The sequence below is a fragment of the Garra rufa genome, chromosome 12 (assembly GCF_049309525.1).
Source record: "Garra rufa chromosome 12, GarRuf1.0, whole genome shotgun sequence".
NCBI lineage: Eukaryota > Metazoa > Chordata > Actinopteri > Cypriniformes > Cyprinidae > Garra > Garra rufa.
This window is the reverse complement of record NC_133372.1, coordinates 38,545,525-38,567,104: the sequence shown is the minus strand read 5'-3', so window position 1 is coordinate 38,567,104 and position 21,580 is coordinate 38,545,525. Positions and strand designations below refer to the sequence as shown.

The window sequence follows — 21,580 nt, the reverse complement described above, 5'->3', positions numbered from 1 at the left end:
ATTGCTAGGAACTTAATTTGGACAACTTTAAAGGTGATTTTCTCGGTATTTTGATTATTTGCACCCTTAGATTTCAGATTTTCAAATAGATGTATCTCGGCCAAATATTGTCCTATCCTAACAAACCATACATCAATAGAAAGCTTATTTATTGAGCTTTCATATGATGTGTATATCTCAGTTTTGTACAATTTAACCTTATGACTGGTTTTGTGGTCCAGGGTCACATATGTTCTATTTAGGTGCTATTGTGTGCACTTTAGGTACTAATATGTACCTTTAAGGTTACATTTATTCAACTTTAATACTTTGAATATTCATTAAAGAATCCTGAAAAAAATAATTTCTATTGAATAATATTACTGACCCCACTTTTGAATAGTAGCCTATTATAGAATTTGAGCTCAATTTATCTAATAAAACAGACAACATGTTTAAACCACTGTTTTGGCCAAGAAATATTTCAATATTTGCTTTTATAAATATTCATTAAAAGACAATACAGTAAATGTACCCTGATTATATAGACCTATAGTCTGAATGCATGTGATCGTGGTTTAATTGTGCTGCCTTGTTTATAATATATTACAAAAAAAATACTGATTTTAGAAGAGGAACCAGCATAAAGAGCTGTGCTTTAGTGGTGTGTGGTGCGTAGGACACAGCCTACCGGCCAGCGGCTCTCCACAGCGATCAGAATGATGTCATTATTATCGGTGGCGGAGGGAGGGACCGCAGTGATCCTCCTCAGCGCCGAACCGCCTCCTCCTCCAGTCAACATTCAGCAGCGCAGCGGTCGAGTGTGATTCCCATTACTGCGGGCGGGTCTTCTGTGAGTCGAAAGCTCGTCTCTAAGCAATAATCGCGTGAAATTTCTCCACGTTGCGCCTCAAACTTGGACACGCGATCGACAGGGAATTTGAACCCCGAGAGGAAATAAGGTATTTATGTTTCTGTTAGCATACAACACATCTTATTTGACATGTTTGACTTCAGGAATGTTGGTAGAAAACAAGTTTGCTGAGGCGGTGTGGGAAAAGTAGGTGGTGGCCGGGAGTCGCGACAGTTCTCAAACGAGCTCGTTGATGTTTTATATGGGAATTATGTCAAATTGAGAGTTTAAACCGACTAAATGTGGGAGTCCACATTTACAGTTCTGTATAGAGTTATAGAGGTATTAAAAATAATACAAAAGACATTTGCGAATCATAAAGCTCCGCAGGAGTTACGGTTATTTTTCGACACACTGCGAAGTAACGTTAAGTGATTGTTCGCTCGCTCCTCGATGTGCCGTTTCGAGTCGTGAGTAACGTTAAATCAGTTTCCTTCAGTCGTACAAGGGCGTTGCAGTCGACAGCGCTTCAGTTGTGTTCAAAACTTTTCCCCTATACCCAGCCGAGCGACTAACTAACCTGTTGTTCCGCCGAAGAGTGTGTCAAGATGACATGTCGGCTCGTCTCTAGCACTGCCTTCTCAGAATGTGCCTTAGGCCAAAGGCTGTGTTCTTCTGTGGCAACCAAACGCTTGGATAAGACTTAAGAAAGGCCTGATCTTTAATCCTTGAGGTGTTGTAGGCCATTTTACACTCAGTTCAGATAGCCTTGAGCGACATTTCATACACAGATTTTAGTATTTTGTATGATATGAAGACAAACTGTTGTCTGCGTCAGGATAGACAGTGTTCCCATGATCCTGGGAAAACCTAGACATGTCAGGGAAAGTCAAAAGTGTGATTTTTCCAGGCCTGGAAGAGCTCTCATGAAAATTGTCAAAGGATATGGAAAAATAAAAAGTTACGGCCAGAATTTTATTATCTGTAAAAGACTTTCACTCTACTCTTTCGAGAAAGTGGTTTTTAATAATCATTATCCAGTCATCACGACTGGAAAATTCATGGAAATTCTTTGATCCAAAAGAGTGGGTTATAATTTTTATGAATTATAAGATATTTGTCATGGTTAACATGGGAATTAACATTTTTGTTTGGAGTTGTGTGATTTTGTATATTCAGATTCTGTAATCGGTGATCATTTTTACTATTTATTTTAATTATTTTATTTTGCTTTTTGTAATGCATAAAATCAAGCTAGCATACCTAAAAGCGTTTACATTAGGGATGCACCGAAATGAAAATTCTTGGCCGGAGCCGAACAAAATCACACACTGGGCCGAAGGCCGATTACCGAAAACACTTTTTTTGTATTTTTCCCACATGCCAATTTTTTTCACCATTGCATAAATTAAATAGCAATTTAAAAATGTTTATTTAACACTGAACATTTTTAACATTTTAGTAGACATCATAGCATACCAACAAAGCACAATTTAAGTTAATAAAACTAATATTCTTTGGCCATTTTTAAGTCCCCTTTCCTAAATCAGGCATGTGTTTTTTAATGTACAAATAAATGCAGCCTTGCTGAGCAAAGGAGAATGTTATAGTAAATGTATTAATAGACCTGATGTAATGATTGTTATCATTATTTTTGTGTTACTTTTTATTTTATTTTACACAACAACAGTAAAATTACAATAGTAATTTATTAATGTTGACTTTTATTTTGTCGCAAACCCGTAAGAAGACCTCAGTACTACTTTTTGCTGACAGCAGCAAATGAATGATTCTCATTATGGTGTTTCAGCGCAGATTTTCCTTGTAGTGTAATGATTTTTGCATTTTTCTTGAGCAGTTTTAAATGCTTCTACACTGCAGACATGTTTGCTGCATTAGTGAGCGCCTCTAATCGATCATGTCACGTCATTGTTCGGTATAATTTATTCGGCCTTTTCGCTTATTCAAATAATTTCAGTTGCCGAACGTTCGGTGAATTCCTAGTTTACATTAACATACAGCATATGTTTTGGGCCTAGTTTAAAATGCATTACTTAGGAAATTTAGTGGATATTTGGAATAGCGCTTTTTTTTTTTTTTTTTTTTTTAATGTTATTTAAATTAAGTTGTTAAACTAACAAGTTGTTATATAAAATAATCGTCAAGCATGTAAACCCACATCTTTGTGTTATATTTGAATTTTTGTATTTATGGTTTTATTTCAAAATCTTATCAACATCAAGCAATGTCGACCCCAGACCTTAAATTAGAAATAAATCCTATTCCAAAAACTGGGTACATGTGACTCAAAAATGCTTAATTCTCATCCAGGTTTTATAACTACACTATCAGTCAAAAGTTTTTGAACAGTAAGATGGTTATTGAAGTACAGTAATGGTTTGAAGTCTTTTCTGCTCACCAAGCGTGCATTTATTTGATTCAAAGTACAGCAAAAACAGTAAAATTTTAAAATATTTGTACTGTTAAAAATAATTGTTTTCTATTTGAATATTTTGTAAAATTAATTTATTCCAGTGATCAAAGCTACATTTTCAGCATCATTACTCCAGTATTCAGTGTCACAAGATCCTTCATAAATCATTCTAACATGTTAATTTGCGGTTTAAGAAATATTTTATTATTATTATCATTAATATTTAAAACAGTTTTTCAGGATTCTTTGATGAAACGAAAGATCCAAATATCAGCATTTATCTCAAATAAAAAGCATTAAAAAGCTCAGTTAGAATATTTTTTTTTGGGGGGGGGGATAAAGATAAATAATCCTTTTTTTTTTTTCTTTTTTAGCAAGGATGCTTTCAATTGATCAAAAGTGATGATTAAGACATTTATAATGTTACAAAAGATTTCTATTTCAGATAAATGCTGTTATTTTGAACTTTCAATTCATCAAAGAAACCTGAAAAAAATCTACTTAGCTTTTTTCAACATGCAAATAATACATGTTTTTGAGCAGCAAATCCGAATATTAGATTGATTTCTGAAGAATCATGTGACTGGAGGTGATGATGCTAAAAATGCAGCTTTGAAATCACAGGAATAAATTACATTTTAAAATATATTGAAATAGAAAACAGTTATTTTAAATAGTAAAAGTATTTCAAAATGTTACTGTTTTTGCTGTACTTTGAATTAAATGAATGCAGACTTGGTGAGCAGGAGAGACTTCTTTAAAAGACATTTTAAAATCTTTTGACTTGTAGTGTACAAACTAAACTGAACAGCTCTTTTATAAAAAAAAAAAAAAGGTTGATTAAAATACCTTAAGGCCAATTGACAGATATGTACAACATAATGTCTGGCACAAGAAGAATTAAAAGACTATTAACAAGGCTTGTCAGCAAATGACAAGAACTGAGTGCTGCCAAAATCCAAAGCTTATTAACAGTTGGTTTGCACCTTCTGTTTGTTTATTGTTTTTCTGATTATTTAATGAATTTTATATTGAAAGAGAGATGAAGTTGGTGTCGAGACAATTCATCATGCAGCTGAGCTAATGACTGATAATAACTAAATGACTGAGATTAATATACGCAATAGAAGACGAGTTTTTATGATAAACCTCTTTGATGTTTAATACAAAACAACAACTCAAAACTTGTGTAATAGTTTATGAACATTTTATGCCCACGGTGCATTAACAACACTTGGAGTCTGACCCCAGACTGAGATAAATGAGCTAATATGGATTGTAGTTTTGCTGAAAATGCCTCATTGACTGGTTTCAGACCAGATCCGCATTACAAACTGCTCCCAGAATCCTCAGCGTGCTTCCTGTTGCATTAAGCCTCTGGCTGCCTTTGTCAACCTGCCATCTGGTGAACTTTGCCACACTTTTCACATATTTTCCTGAAGCAGAAAATGCATTTTCAGGTCTACAACCCCTAAGGCATTTTATATTCTGAGTGACCATGTGGAATCTCAGGACATGCAGTCAATTTTCAGAGATAAGACACTAGTTAGTCTCATTTTGAATCAAAATATAGTTGGATAACATCATGTGAAAACCTGGCGCTGAATTGGGAGAGAGGTTCTCCCACACACTATTACTGTTTACCTAAACCACATCTCTTTAGTTTATTATCTTCAGCATTGAGGTTGTTTTGTTACCCGCAACGTCATATATAGGCCATGAAACGAGTCGGTATCTGTTCCTCATGTGACAATAAAATGAGATTTCCTCAATCCTATTTTCATTTTGGAGGCTTTATGCCATTTTTTTTTTAAATGTAAAGTTCTGATGTTAAGTTTTAACGTTAAATAGCAGTCATGACAGATGCTATCTTTAGGAGATTTAGAGGATTTTACTCCGGCCGTTTTGCATCAGCAAGGGTCAAATTGTCATTTTTACAATTCAACTTAAACTATGAAATGATCCTAAAAGTTTTCAGCTAACTGGCAAGTACTTTAGTTTTATCCATTTGCACATTAGTTTTGGACTTTGATCAGTAAGCTCCTGCAAACACACTTTTTTTGGAGAGATTTCAAGTATTGGAGCTTGTGTTTGAGTACTTTGCTCTGGTTGTGTAAACTTATAACCTTACTTTAGGCCAGGGGTTGGGAACCTTTTTTCAGCAAAGAGACATTTTTCATTTTTGGTGAGTACACTTAAAAAGAGCCATTGAACAAAAACAATATGTTACTGTAACAAAAAAATAAAGGTTTTCAGTAACAAAACTAAACAAATATGAAGCATCACATGCTAAATGCATGAATGAAAAACATGCACATTTTTAAATTCTGGTTATTCCCCCCCCCCCCCCCCACACAAATACAATTTAAAATAAACAAAATTTTACTATAAAAATAACATTTACTTTTTCTGGCTTTTGCCCATGGGGTACTTTGTTTACACTGGGTCACTTCATGCATTTTCTCTGAATGGGTAGATCGTGAAAAGGCCAAATGTAAATGCCACTTCAGGAGGTGGTCTGGGCTAGGGTTGAGTATCGTTTGAACTTCATCGATTCCGGTTCCGATTCTGCTAATCGATTCCGATTCCAATAAAAACCATTAAAAAGTTTTAAGTCAAACCTTAAAGGTTGTATCAGCGATTTCAAGCCTGAAACATAAAGTGTCAAATTCAGCTGACCTTTCTTCACGATACGCTCGCTGCCTGCCCCATAAATCGACTGTAAAAAAAAAAAGGCTCTTTGGTCAGCCTAGGGTCCAAGATATGCCAAAAAAAAGTCGGTGCTACCAACCTTTCCACAGAAAAACAGTGTTCCAACTAGGGGTGGAACGGTTCACAGAAGTCACGGTTCGGTTCGTACCTCGGTTCAGACGTCACGGTTCGGTATGATTTCGGTACAGTGGAGGGAAAAGCAAAACAAAAATGCAGAAGGCAATTAGATGTATTTCCACTCACATACCCAACAACCACTGAACAACGGCAACACACAGTCCTCGTCTTTTCCACCACTCTCTCGCCTGTACTACTGTAACTGACTGGAAAAGCGAAGTTTTCCCAAACTTGCGATCTAAGGGGCCGTTCACATGTCGCGCCTAAAAACGCATGAAAAACGCTAGGCGCGCCGCTTTCTTCCTGATCAACAAAGCGCTCGGGCGCTTGCGCTCCGGAAGCGTCTGCCGTTTCTAAGCAACCATCAGCTGCGCACTAGCTCCAAGCCTATGCGTCTCCATGCATTGTTTCTTCTATTAGCGTCAAAATAATAGGGGCTTGACAAATCATAAAGTTCAGGAAACTTGCCCTTAAAGAGGCCGGCGGATCCTCTAACTCTTGTGGAACACCACCACTTGCTATACTCGCTGTCGCTGCTATCTCTGACTCACTCACTGGATGGACCGTCGAGCTGACAAAAAACTGCAGAGTGCCAGAGAATGTAGACGGGCTCTGATAGAGCGCATACATAGGCGGAGCTCGGCTGCATCGACGCCAATCAGAGCTTCAGAGCTAAAGCGGGGCTAAATATTAGCTGTCCCTAAAGAACCCGCGTATCTAACAGTAGTTCCGCATTACATTAATTATTTTGCAGGCAAGTTTTTTTTTATTTTCATACCGTGTATTCTCCGTTTAAATTCATGCACCGAACCGTGACCCCCGTACCGATTCGGTTCGAAACGAATACATGTACCGTTCCACCCCTAGTTCCAACCAATCAGCGTCAGGGGTTTGGTGTTGTGGACTTTCGCTCCGCCTCGCTCACATCCCTGCACCAGTAAAGTCCACAACACCAAACCCCTGACGCTGATTGGTTGGAACACTGTTTTTCTGTGGAAAGGTTGGTAGCACCGATTGTTTTTTTTGGGATATCTTGGACCCTAGGCTGACCAGAGAGACGCGTTTTTTTTTTACAGTCGACATATGGGGCAGGCAGCGAGCGGATCGTGAAGAAAGGTCAGCTGAATTTGACACTTTATGTTTCAGGCTTGAAATCGCTGATACAACCTGTATGTAAGAAATGTATTTTAGTTAATCATAAAATGGCCCTGACATGTCACTAGACATTAAGAAATCATGTTCATTTCAAATACTTTATATCACTGACAACAGTGGTCCGGCCAGGATATTGTCATTTAAAAGTGAGAGTTGCAGCCCACAACTGATGTTATTGTTGTCATTTTGTGTTTTGGTCTGAGGCTCCACCCTCCAGCTATCTACCAATCACGAAGTCAGTAGAGTTTTGTCATCCGGGTTGCCAGCTCTGTTACAGCTGCAGCTATGAACGTGTCGGATAGAACATGTATAACGTTACGAAACCTAAAAGACCTCGTTATGAATCCGAAATACGTCGTGACAAAGTCCGAAATAAAACAAGGGTTTGTATAGGAGATGCCTTTGAAAGATGCAGACGGCTGAAAACGGAGAAGAATTTGATTTTCTCCTGGACAGGTAAGATCCATCTATGTTTGGCTAACTTTGCTTCCGTACACAGTGGATTTTCCACAGTCGGCCGTGCTAAATGCTTCATAAAAAGCTTTATATCGCACCACTAGCAGGGTATGAAAACAGTCCATGTTCCGACTGAAATGTGGTATTACACCGTGTCTACACCGGATGCAACAGCTATAGTCTGTCCACACTGGACACGACAAAGCGACCGTTGCAAATCATTTAAACTTTGTGTGAGCACGTCATAAATAGAACGCGGCAGCAGATTACTGTCGGGGATCTGCCGTGTCGCGCCGCATCCAGTGTAGACAGCATAATAGGTTCTATTGTATTTGTCGCATCGCGCGCATCCAGTGTAGACAGGGTGTTACAGTACATCTTTACGAAATATTTGGCTAATCGTCATTAGTAAATTTTTGCGATACATAATTACTTCGCAAAACATCTCTCGTGAAGCAACAGAAGAAAAAAAAACACTGTGTAGGACTCGTCACTTGCCATTGGAAGCTCCTTGTAGCAGCCTAGGTTCCTGCTGGATCCTGCAGCTTAGCTGGCAACCTCGAGTCAGGGGGGAGCGGGAGGGGATACACAGTTCTACAGTATTTTGAAAGTGATTGCAGTACCAGTTTTGGCCTACAAATCCTACATACGGTTCCTTTAAGATGTCAAACATATTAATTCTGTCTTTTGCCTATGGTTTTACCAAAAAATACCACAGAAAAAAACAACTAGACTAATATAAATTTCAAACATTAAATTGTTAAAGACAAGTAATAAAATAGGAACAAACCAATCAATTAGCAATAGCATAAATAAATAAAACTGAACAAATGTCAGAAATTGAAATCAAAAGTTTAAAAACGCTGCATGGTTTTCCTTTTTATAAATATTGATTAATCATTACATTTATAAAAGATATTCAGTCAGTTAATGATTTTCTTTTGTTCTTTGATTAACATTAATGACAGGCAGCACGTTTATTAGACGGCTGTCTCTTTAACACCAAACAAAGATCTTAAAATACTGTTACACATGCGTTTTCTTTCTTACCTGTTTACGTTCACTCAAGACAAAAACGCTGTGTTTATGAGGATGTGCTGACGTATTTCATGCATAAGGGTCAATAAATGTGAAAGAGAAGTCTTCTGCAGTGAAAATGCACGGAATTGTTTGATTACGTACACTGGTCGGGAACCCGCATCGCTCCGTGCTCCCTGTACACAAACTGTGTGCAAGTTATATTCCTTCCTGCACATTAAAATAGTTTAAAAATCACATTAAAATGCACGTCTTATCGAATACCCGGTTATTGGAAATTTGGAACCGGTTCTAAAGTGGAACTGGTTCTCGATACCCAACCCTAGTCTGGACCGTATTCCAGACGAAACTGTGAGAGCATTTTATAGGCTATATGGCATGTTATAGTAAGAAATGACCGTGCTAATGCAACAAACATCGCCGCGAATAAGTAGTTGAGTATCTCTTCAGCAAGCCAACAAGCAAACTGCTACAAATGAAACTGAAAGTAATTCGCAGATGCTCAGTGCACAATCATCTTCATTAAAAGTAGTGAGGCAAACTTACCTTTGCAGTGCGGATGCCGCGCTCTCTCCTCTTGCGGTCTTTAATCTTGAAATGAGCTAATAATGAATAAAATGCACTGCTTATTTGTTGCTGTATCTCCTTTAAATTTAAATATAATGTGGGAATTAAAGATCGGATTTAAATCAGTTTTGCGGCGACAATTGATCTGAACAAACCAGACAGAGCGCTTTGAATAAAAGCAAATGTTTTCGTCTGTTCGTTTCGAAACTTACTGGTCGTTGCTCCTGAATGTTTTTTTTTTTCACCGTCACCGCTCACGGTTGTTGCTTGAATCTGCACTCTTGAACACAGCACCGCATACGCGCATTGGTCGGAACAACGTAATATTATTGTAAACTGACTCTTCGTTAACTTTGATTCGCTGTACAACAAAGAAAATGTACTTTAATTTTCTGCAGGGAACTGATTTCTGGTAACGGTTATATTTTTTACTGCAATATGTTAGTGAAGGGAGACAGCTGGCGAGCTATGTCATTTTTGACAAAGAGCCAGATGTTTCGTGAGCCATAGGTTCCTGACCACTGCTTTAGGCCATGGGCAAACTAGGGAGTAATTGTCGGTTACCTGCAGTAATATATTTTAAGTTACTATGTAGTTGAACTGAAAAATGGATGTGTTTGGGAATAGTTGGACTGTCCCCCATCCTCAGCCAGAAACTTGTTCTAGTTGTGTTACTAACAAAGATATTTGTTTAGAAGAACTTTGGGACTTGTCCAGATGTGTCACAGGAAACATAACCAATGCTGGTCACATGGATTTGAGTTTCTCTCTCTCTCTCCACAAAGAGTTGAGAGTCTATAACAATAGTTCCAAGGTGTATAAAGTTCCTTCGGTTTGGTTCTGTAACCTGAATTACCTGCTTGCCTATATTTGTGTACTTATCTTTTGTCAATAACTGTAAAGGCATTTTTTCGGATGACTCATTTGAGTGTTTTTGTACATATGAATCACAAGTAGAAGACCTATTTACATGAAACTGGAAAACAACAGGGAATTCCATGCATTACTTAGCGATACAATGCTTAAAAGGAAGTGTTCCTGATCAGCTGCATACTTTTTATTCTCTGTCGTTCAAGTTAAAGTCCTTCCTGATCATTGGTGAATTTTCTAAAAGCTTGGTTTCTCTTTTGATATCTCCGAAATGGTTTCGAATAGAGAGGTCTACGTGACTTTTTTTTTTTTTAAAGCAGTGATGTCTAACATTTAAAATAACAAAACCCTTTTGTCAAAAAGAGGACGGTAAGTTATTAAAGTGAGGATTATTAGTGGTGCTTGGCTGTCAGAGTTACAATGTTAACTTCTCATGATAAATATGTGACCCTGGACCACAAAACTAGTCTTAAATAGCACGGGTATGTTTGTAGCAATAGCCAAAAATACATTGTATGGGGCAAAATTATACATTTTTCTTTTATGACATAAATCATTAGGATACTAAGTAAAAATCATGTTCCATGAATATATTTTGTAAATTTCCTACTTTTAATATATCAAAACTTAATTTTTGATTAGTAATATGCATTGCTAAGAACTTAATTTGGACAACTTTCTCAATATTTAGATTTTTTTGCACCCTCAGATTCCAGATTTTCAAATAGTTGTATCTTGGCCAAATATCCTGTTTATTTATTCAGTTTTCAGATTTTGTATAAATCTCAATTTCAAAAAATGTAACCTTGTTATGTCTGCTTTTGTGGTCCAGGGTCACATATGATTAATTAACACTGTTTTGAAAATGTACAGATTTTTTTTTGAAATTTGAATTTTTTAATTTGTGTTAATTTTGTTACTGTTAATTCACTTTTTTAAAAGTTAAAAAAAAAAAGATTTCTAAACGTATATCACGGGTGTTTCCTCCAAGGATATTGGATGAGAAAACAATTCATAGTAAAAAAAATAAAACAATGCCAGTATTATAAAGTATATTATTAGAAAGTGTATAAATTACTAGTTTTTCTAAAGAAACATTGTTCAACACCGACACCAGCTGGAGTCCGCATCTCTCTCGCCTTCCCTGAGCCCTTTAAGTTTTAACAGACCCCCTAAAGCGTACAGCGGGTTTGGTGGGGGGTAATTGAAAATGAATGGAGAAAAGTCACGTGAGAGGAGGCAATCCCTCCATCGTAATATGACTCCGCCTTTTGTTGTTTTGCGTTCACAAACAGTCTGAATGAACAATATAATGGTGTTAATGGATGACTAATTTTAAAAACTCAAACACATTGATATAACCACTTTATGTCAAAATAAGACTTGAAATGGCCTAAAAACATGATCTATGTTTTTTTTTTTTGGTGAAATTGAAAGTAAATCTTGTGTCTGTGACCAATATTTACTGAGCTTTGATGACTGATGATCTGAAAAATGTAAGAATAGTTGAAAAGTTAACTATTAAAAAGAATAGCTGAACATAAGTTCACAAATAAATCTATTTTTAAATTGTTCCTGGCTTAAGTTATTATTTTAGGAATCATTTTGAAAATGCTTAAAAACATTAACTTGATGAGATTCATACTTGGCTTTAATAAATAGAATATTGATTACATTTTTAATTTAAAATATAAAATATTTTTTTTCTGATCATGTAAATAATGTTTATTTAACCAAGAAAATGCGACTGGGACCTGAAATTACATTTGATTAAAAAAAAAAAATAGTATAGGATATTGTTAGGATAGGACAGTATTTGGGTGAGATACAACTATCTGAAAATCAGGAATCTGACAGTGCAAAAAAATCTAAATATTCAGAAAATTGAAAATTTACAAAATATCTTTATGGAACATACTTAGTATCCTAATTATTTTTGCCATGTGACAATGACCCATACAATGTATTGTTGGCTATTGCTACAAATATACCTGTGTTACTTAAAACTGGTTATGTGGTGCAGGGTCACATGTGTTCTAAACATCTCACAATGAGATTGTTTCAAAATAAAAAAAAAAATACTTTATTGAACTTTGCTATTCATTAAAAAAATACTCAAAAAACGTTCTGTATAGTGTCGCATTAGAGCAAAAAAGTCATGGAAACTACAACTTCTTTTCTCCATTTATTTCTGAAGGCTTCCTTGTGCTCCCTCTTTGTTAGAAACTAAACCCCTGCGTTTCCTGTGGGTGGATGGAGCTTCGTCTGAGAGAGACAGAAACCCAGGCCGTACTAAAAATAAAGTTCTTTCTGCTCCTAGGAAGCACAATCTGATGGAGGCCTGTTGATAAGTGGCCGTGTTAACATACGCCCAGACAGTGGAGAAGAGTGTGTGTTTTGAGATTACTAAGGAAGGACAAATGAGCATTGGGGCGGCTTGGTAGGATATGCACAGCTGTGCTTTCCTACTGGCACACATTCATCATGGATGCGGGACAAATCTCCCTCATCGCCCACATAAAGACCCAAGCACGACCTTTCGCTTCTTCCTAAGAATTATCACACCACCACTAGCTCCTATAAGCGAGCGAGTTAGTGTGGAAATTGATGTCAGCGATCAAATGCATGACAGATTAATGCGATAATACATGCTCCTCGGAGATCTCGCTAAGTTCATTATGAGTAAATGCTTTCTTCTTCCGCCAAACTGACAACTTGCAGTTTATAGTGCAAATTGATTTGACTCGTGTAGCCGGAGTCCAAAATGAACTCTTTAATTTAAAATAGAGTTTGACTAAAATTGGATTTGCTCAGTCAATAAAATGCAACATACTACAAGGTTGAAACTGTAAGAACGTTGTATGCGATTAAAATTATTAGGAAGCATGTTGACAGGTCTGGTTGAGCCTTGCGTGCATTTTGATGTGTGTTTTGTAGCTCGTGAGGATTGTGTCCACAGGGTGAGTTTGGTATCAGGTTCATGTTAAACAGATGTTCATGTCATGTTTACATACACATGTTTTTCACATCTGCTTTTGATCCAGAGGCTTGCATGTGCCTTCAGGTCTGTTTTCTGTTATGGTGGACAACATATGGTCTAATGATAAAGAAAACATTGGGCTGCGAGTTAAAAAGAGCAAGTCGTTTTGTTGTTTTGGAGGACCAATCGAGAGCTGTTGTAGTTTAGCATTGAATTTATAAAGTATTTCCTGGCTACTCTTATAAATAATGTAAATAAGGCTATTCAGCTGTTCCTAGGAAAGCACCATGTGAGTAGGACTGGGTAAAAATATCAATTTCTCAATTTTAATTGATTCTCGTTTTTACGAAACAATATCAATTCTTAAATTCCATAGATCGATTAGTCTAGCCTGTTTTCAGATAACAAACTGAACATTACAGTATGCCTCGCATTCCATAAATCGCAGTAAGCTTTGTTGCTTTTGATATGAAACACAGTCTCAGATTTCAAATTCTGTCCATTTTATTACAGTATTCACTGTAATAAAATGCACTCCACTTTAACCAGTTTCAGCAGGAAATAAACATGAATGAACGTTAAAAGAAAGAGTACAACTTACCGAAAGCTGTAACCTTTCTCATTTAATCACTCAATCAGCATTTCAACCGTGGGAAATATGTCAGGATAACCGCTTGTAAACGATACAGTTGAGGTCAAAAGTTTGCATACACCTTGCAGAATCTGCAAAATGTTAATTATTTTACCAAAATAAATCATACAAAATGCATGTTATTTTTTATTTAGTACTGACCTGAATGAGATGCTTCACATATAAGATATTTACATATAGCCCACAAGAGAAAATAATAGTTGAATTTATAAAAATGATACTTTTTAAAAAGTGTACTTGATTCTTAATACTGTGTTGTTACCTGAATGGGTTTTTGTTTGTTTGTTTGTTTAGTGATAGTTGTTCATGAGTCCCTTGTTTGACCTGAACAGTTAAACTGTCTGCTGTTCTTCAGAAAAATCCTTCAGGTCTCACAAATTCTTTGGTTTTTCAGCATTTTTGTGTATTAGAACTCTTTCCAACAATGACTGTATGATTTTGAGATCCATCTTTTCACACTGAAGACAACTAAGGGACTCATATGCAACTTTTATAGAAGGTTCAAACAGTTACTGATGCGCTAGATAGAAAAGCAATGCATTCAATTTGAAGTTCAGGGTAATTTTAACTTATTTTGTCTTCTGGGAAATCTTCTGTAGCTTTTGAAGGGCAGTACTAAATGAAAATAGGATATTTAGGCAAAATAAGAAAAATGTACACACCTTCATTCTGTTTGAAAGTTTACACCCCCGGCTCTTAATGCATAGTTTTTCATTCTGAAGCATCAGTGAGAGTTTAAACCTTCTGTAATAGTTGCATATGAGTCCCTCAGTTGTCCTCAGTGTGAAAAGAAGGATCTCAAAATCATACAGTCATTGTTGGAAAGATTTCAAATACACAAAAATGCTGAAAAACCTAAGAATTTGTGGGACCTGAAGGGTTTTTCTAAAGAACAGCAGGCAGTTTAACTGTTCAGGACAAACAAGGGACTCATGAGCAACAAAAAACACACAGCTGTGGATCATTCAGGTAACAACACAGTATTAAGAATCAAGTGTATGTAAACTTTTGAACAGGCTCATTTTTATAAATTCAACTATTATTTTCTTTTGTGAACTTTATGTAATCGTTTTTTTTTTTATGGGAAATATCTAATCCAGGTCAGTATTAAAAAAATAAATAACGTGCATCTTGAATGATCCCTCTTATTTTGGTAAAATAATTAACATTTTGCAGAGTCAGCATGGTGTATGTAAACTTTTGACTTGTAGTTTGATGTGATTAACAGATGGAAATGAATCATTTAGGTCAGTTTTATGAACTGATGGAAAAGATCAGAATCAAAAGCAACTGTTTGTTCGCAAAGACAATCTTTTTAATATAAGAACTCTTATCTTAAAGCAAATCTTCTTTTTCCCTCTCAGGTATGGCAGCTATCAGGAAAAAGCTGGTGATCGTGGGAGATGGAGCGTGTGGGAAGACCTGTCTCCTCATAGTGTTCAGCAAAGACCAGTTTCCCGAAGTCTACGTGCCTACTGTGTTCGAGAACTACATTGCAGACATCGAAGTCGACAGCAAACAGGTTGGTATTGATTCTTGGCTGCCGCCAAACCTCCACAGCCTGTTTTTTGTACAACTCATCTTAACAATATTTCCAGTCCTTGAGGTTTGGGTTGGTTCTGAAATTCTCTGATTGTGAAATCCAAGCTGAGATCTGTCAGCAACCCAGAACCCCATGTCTTCAGTTTATTTTCCAGTTTTACCGTCATGCTCATTCTGAAACTGGCGAAGAATCTGTGATTGCTATTGCTATTTTAGTCTGATGACTGTATATCCTCTATAGATACATTATCCAGATGTTTATTCAAACAATCGTGCCAGTAAGTGTAAAATAATAGTCATTGTTTTGGAACAGTATTGTTATTGTGAACTAGAGATATTAAAAACTACTGTCTGAATTTACAGACGCATTTATCTAAAGCAACTAGCAATGAGGGCAATAGAATAAATCAAAACCAATAAAAGACCAATAATATGTAAGTGCTGACAAGTCTTTTTTTTTATAATAAATAGAAATATAACAAGTAGATGGAATAGAAAAAGATTAGAGAATGCTAGTGTTAGAAGGTCATTTTTTATAATAAATAAAAAGAAAACAAGTAGATGGAATTAAAAAAGAATAGAGAAAGCTAGTGTTAGAGGCATTTTTTTTCTTTTTAAAGAAAACAAGTATTTAGAAATACAATAGAGTGCTATAGTTAGAGGTCAAATGAAGCTTATAAAATGAAATCAAATAATATTTAAATAAAATGAAAAACAAAAAATCAATACTAAAATGTAAAAAATGAAAATAAGCAATGCTTCCTTGGTGACTCGCTGAAATAAAATAGGGTTAAGTTAAAAAAAATTATGACAAAAACTGAAATAAATGAAATGTAGAATAAAAAATGACAAAATGCATAATTTAAAAGTCATTGTTTTGGAACAGTGTTGTCATTGTGAAGTGAAAGTATTAAAAATGAATTTCAGTAATTAAAGAAAGCAGAAATAAAATAAGTATTGAATGAAAAACGTTAACCAAAAAAAAAAAAAAAAAAACTAAAATTATTAATGTTATCTTGATGACTAGCTGAAATAAAATAGGATTAAGTTGAAGAATTAAAATACTAAAAAAAACTGAAATAAACAGAAATTAAACATAGCATTTAAAAAATGACAAAAGCACAAAACAAAATTACTAATTTAGAAGTCATTGTTTTGGAACAGTGTTGTCATTGTGAACTGAAAGTTTTAAAAAAATTGTAAGTAATTTCAAAAAGCTGAAATAAAATGATATAATTATTAAATAAAAATCTTTCAGTAATTAATTATTTTTTTGCATTAAATAAAAAAAAATACTAGAAATAAAATATGTTGAAGTACTAAAATTACTAAAATGGAAATTAACAGAAATTAAAAAAAAAAAAAAAAAAGCAAAAGTATGTTAAAAAATATACTAATTTAAAAGTTGTTGTTTTGGAACGGTGTTGGTATTGTAAACTAAATCTATTAAAAATCATTTTTAATAGATTAAAATGATTGAAATAGACCTAAAATATAATAATTAAATATTAATTAAAATGGAAACTGACTAAAAAAATAAAAAAAAAATTATAAACGCACAAAATAGAATGACTAAACTAAAAAAAAAAACATATTTCAAAACATTTATTTAATTTTGAAATTCAAATAGTGTATATTTAATAAAACTAAAAAAACTGAATTAAACAGCAATTAAATAAAGAAAAAAAAGCCCCCCAAAAGGCGAAAGTATGTTAAAAAAATATACTCATTTAAAAGTTGTTGTTTTGGAACAGTGTTGGTATTGTAAACTAAATCTATTAAAAATCAGTTTCAGTAATTGAAATAGACTTAAAATATAATAATTAAATATTAGACAAATTTAACTTGAATGACAAGTGACTAAAATAAGTACAAGCTTTAAAGAAATGTTTAAAAAAAATGAATACAATTCAAAAATGAAAAAAAAATAAAAAAATAAAAAGGATAAGCACATAATAGAATGACTAAACTAAATTAAAAAAACATATATTTCAAAACATATATTTAATTTTGAAATCCAAATAGTATATATTTAATAAACTAAAATTAAAAAATAAAACTTAGCCCATATGTTTTGCAGTCCTGACCACTCTGAAATCTAAAGGGGACTTGGCAAAACAGGAAATGGCTGTTCTCTCTGGTTTCCTGACTGGACTCAAGATATCCCGCCCCCCCCGTCGCTGTGACTCGCCCGCCCTATATAGCATGATTAAACAGACCACTTCATTTCCTGTGATAGTTTTTTTGGGGAAGGTGGGCTGATTCTGTCTCTCCAGCGCAGGAAATGTTGACATTATGGAGCAGGATGGCATCTCTTCTAAAACCCCTTACTCTCTCAGCGGTGTTACACTGCTTAGTTCATCAAAATATAGCTTCCCAGTGACGAAGTGATCATAAATCTTTCCGTGCTTTGGGAAAAAAGACATTTGTCTTCATGATCTGTCTCCAAAATGCAGTCTGCAACCAACACGACGTTCATTTTTGGCTGATGCCACCTATGTATGTGCTTTGAACCATCCAAAGCATTATGGGCTTGTTTATTCTGCACCTGACGAGATTATTATACTGTAGAGCTTCAGATCAGTGCACACAGATGGAAAAAAATAGTCTGGTCTCTCAGTGAATTGAGGAAAGGTTGTGTAATGATGTGGCATCAGGCTTGTTTATGACTCAGCGACGCTGTGAAGCCTCATTGCTAAGCTTCAGTCCTGCAGGAGAGCAGAAGGGATGTAGTTTGATTCCCTCTAATCACCCGTTCAACTCATTTAATTCATTAGGCTTGGACTGGGTAAGTCCTGTACCGATTATGTGAGGGAAAGAGTGGCATATGGGAAGAATTGTCTGAGAAATATCTGAGATGATATCACTGATTTTAGATTATTTGCATTGATCTGAGATTGAAAGCAGATCAAGGATTTCTATGACAGGTCAGAAGTACTAAGAAATTTCTCTCTTTTTTTTTTTAAATGTTATTTTTTATTTTTTACTTAACATTATTTATAAAGCTTTTGACATGACACTATTTTCCCCTGTAGACCTGTTCATTTTTTGTAAACAACAAACAAAAAAATTACAAATGCTTTTTATACATACAATAACTTAAAAATGACTATGTTGACCATGTTATTAAGGTAAAGGTTTTTACTGCCTTTTAATATTTGTCTAAAAAAATTTAAATATGACATTTAAATATTTGAAATTTATTTTTAAAGATTAGTCTTAAAAATGTAAATATTTAAAAATATTAAACAAATTTGCTTGCTTATTTAAATATGTATTTAAAAGTATTTGTATATTTTATTTAAATATATATTTTTAAAATTACTAAATAAACCAAAATAGAAAACACGCAGAAAGCCATTTTTGTCATGTGACAGAAAAAAATTGTACAACAGTAAATTATGTATCAGACTCCTGTAGAATGTCATTAAAATAATTAAATAAAAATTAACATGAATAAAAAATAAAATAAATTATTGTATATTCATATAATATCTGTTTTTGTAAGTGTGGGACAAATTTATAATTATTAGTTATTTAAATATATTTAAATATTTTGTTTAAATATATGTATTTTTAAATTACAAATACCAGGAATCCATTTTTGTCGTGTGAGAGAAAAACTATAAAACAGTAAATCACATACCAGACTCCTGTAGAATGTCATCATGACTCTTTGAAAAATATAATAAATTATATATATATATATATATATAATTTTTTTAAATAATTTTAAACAAAAAATCTAAACAAATGTAAGTAAATAAATTATGTAAAATAAATTAAAAAATTAATAAATATATATGTATTTGTAAATGTGAAACAAATGAATAATTATATAAATATGTATGTATATGTATATGTATATATATTTATATATTTATATATTTGAATTACTAAATAGCAGGAAGCCATTTTTTGTCATGTAAAAAAAAAAATATAAAATAGTAAATGATATTCCAGCCTCCTGTAGAACATCATGACTCTAAACAAATGTAAGTAAATAAATATTTTAAAATAAATAAAAAGAGTAAATTATCATTTTACCTCAAAAAATATATTTCTAAATGTGAAACAAAATAATGATTATTTTTAATTTAAATATTTATTCAAATATATTAAAATATTTGATTGTTTTTGAAAATAATTTAAATAAAAGTAAATAAATATAAAATAAATAAATAAAAATAGAATTAATTATTATTTTACCTTAAAAATATATTTGTGTTTGTAAATGTGAAACAAATTAATTATTATTTATTTAAATATTTATTTAAATACATTTAAATGTGACAGAAAAACTCTAAAACAGTAAATCATACCAAACATTTGTAGAACATCATGACTCTTTAAAAAATATCATAAATTATATTTGTTTATTAACAATTTAACAAATAATCTAAAAAAGTAAATTAATACAAAACTTTAAATAATAGAATAAATAAACATTTTACCTGGAAAAATGTGTGTTTGTAAATGTGAAACAAATGAATAATTATTAATTTAAATAACATTCTACATTTTAAATATTTTTACATTTCAGCTGTTTTTTATTGGCTGTAGCTTAAAAATAGTTGGTATAATCGGTATTGCATTTTTGTGCATCCCTAGTGTAGAGAGGCAGAAACACATCTGTCATTGCTTAATAATCTGAATATATCTTGTCAGTAAAGGTCTAAATATAAAGCAGGGGGGAAAACACACTCGCATGTTTCCAATTACCTTTCTTAAGCCAGAACTGCTCTTTTTTTTTTGCCTCACTTCTTGGGTTGTACACTCCTAAGGGAACACCTATTGACTTTATATAGTCTTAAAAATATATAGCAGAAGTGCACTTCTGCTTTTGTGCAACTCGCTCGATTCCAAATGAGTCATCGTGTGAAGTCCAGCATGCTGTACTGATCATAAAAAGGCTTTGACTAGCTGTCACAAATGAGCTTTGACTCATTCTCTCCAATTCTGATCCCCAGGTGGAGCTGGCATTGTGGGACACAGCAGGACAGGAAGACTACGATCGTCTGAGGCCTCTGTCTTACCCAGACACAGATGTCATCCTCATGTGTTTCTCCATAGACAGTCCCGACAGTTTAGGTAATCAGATTTCCCGAAAACCCTAAAATCTTTTTTTTTTTTTATATATATCTTTCAATTTGGCCAATCCTTATTTAGGACAGGGCCTTTCTTACTGGAAAAAACGATTGACTCAGTCATCACTGTATTCAGGAAGTTCCTGTGTTTTGTCTAAGAGTCAAGGCGCATCGTGATAACTCTTGTGTCCATGACATCACTGTCCTTTATCTCCACCAGCTTCCCGAAGGAACATCCTGGTTCTCTTCTCTGTTACAATAAGCGTCGGGAAGCTGAAACTTGAACTAGGATGTGTGTGAAAGTTATTGCACACAGTTCTGAGATTATTTGTTAGAATTCAGCTGGATGATTCAGCAGAGTTCAAAAAGATCAATATTACATAAAAAAATCAGTCATATAATTCATCCAGCAGTGAAATGAATGTTGGAATGGAACCACCATTATTCTTCCGAGGCTCTAAACATGAATTACTTCTGAATAATAGGATTGGATTTGTTGGGCAAATCCCTTATTTAACTCGTACTTTATTTGGGTCACATTCACATTGCAAAATTAAGTTTTATAAGACCATATACAAGTATTATTTAACCTTTTCACATTTTTGTTACCATTTTGTTTTCTTCAAATTACAGTAACTACAGTTTGAACATGTGGCAATACTTTCTTTCTTATACTTTTCATTATATCTCTCACACACACACACACACACACACACACACACACACACACACACACACATATGTGGGTGTGTATCTTTGTACATATGTATATATTCTCTCTCTCTCTATATATATATGTATGAGTATATAGAGAGTTTATTTACACAGTTATACAATTTATTTTATAATACTACATATATTAATTATAAAACATTTATATAATATTCTATATTATATTAATATAATTTTTTTTCTTTTAAATATAGCTGAATTAAAAAAATATATTTAAACTCATAAATTTTATATATATATATATATATACTTTTTTGTGTACATGTGAAAACTGGGGGAAAATATACACATATTTAATAAATATTTTAGATAAAGTTAAATAAAATATATTTTAATTATCAATATTAATGCAATACTATATTCATGTATATTTATTGTGATTTAGTTTATTTTATTCGTGTACATT

The 21,580-nt window shown here is 33.7% G+C and overlaps 1 protein-coding gene across 1 annotated transcript; it reads left to right on the top strand.

Moving 5' to 3' along the window:
* Positions 1-780: 780 nt before the first annotated feature.
* Positions 781-20,487, top strand: rhoca (ras homolog family member Ca). The gene is made up of 3 exons (XM_073852326.1): positions 781-941; positions 15,178-15,335; positions 20,326-20,487. Exons 2-3 carry the CDS (start codon positions 15,180-15,182, stop codon positions 20,470-20,472), a joined length of 303 nt encoding a protein of 100 aa, XP_073708427.1. The 5' UTR covers positions 781-941; positions 15,178-15,179; the 3' UTR covers positions 20,473-20,487.
* The last annotated feature ends 1,093 nt before the right edge of the window (positions 20,488-21,580 follow it).

Bases quoted from the DNA above. Each gene is read 5' to 3' on its own strand.
- rhoca (XM_073852326.1), top strand. From the start codon at position 15,180: ATGGCAGCTATCAGGAAAAAGCTGGTGATCGTGGGAGATGGAGCGTGT. The intron at 15,336-20,325 runs GTTGGTATTGAT...TCTGATCCCCAG, and splicing joins TCGAAGTCGACAGCAAACAG to GTGGAGCTGGCATTGTGGGA.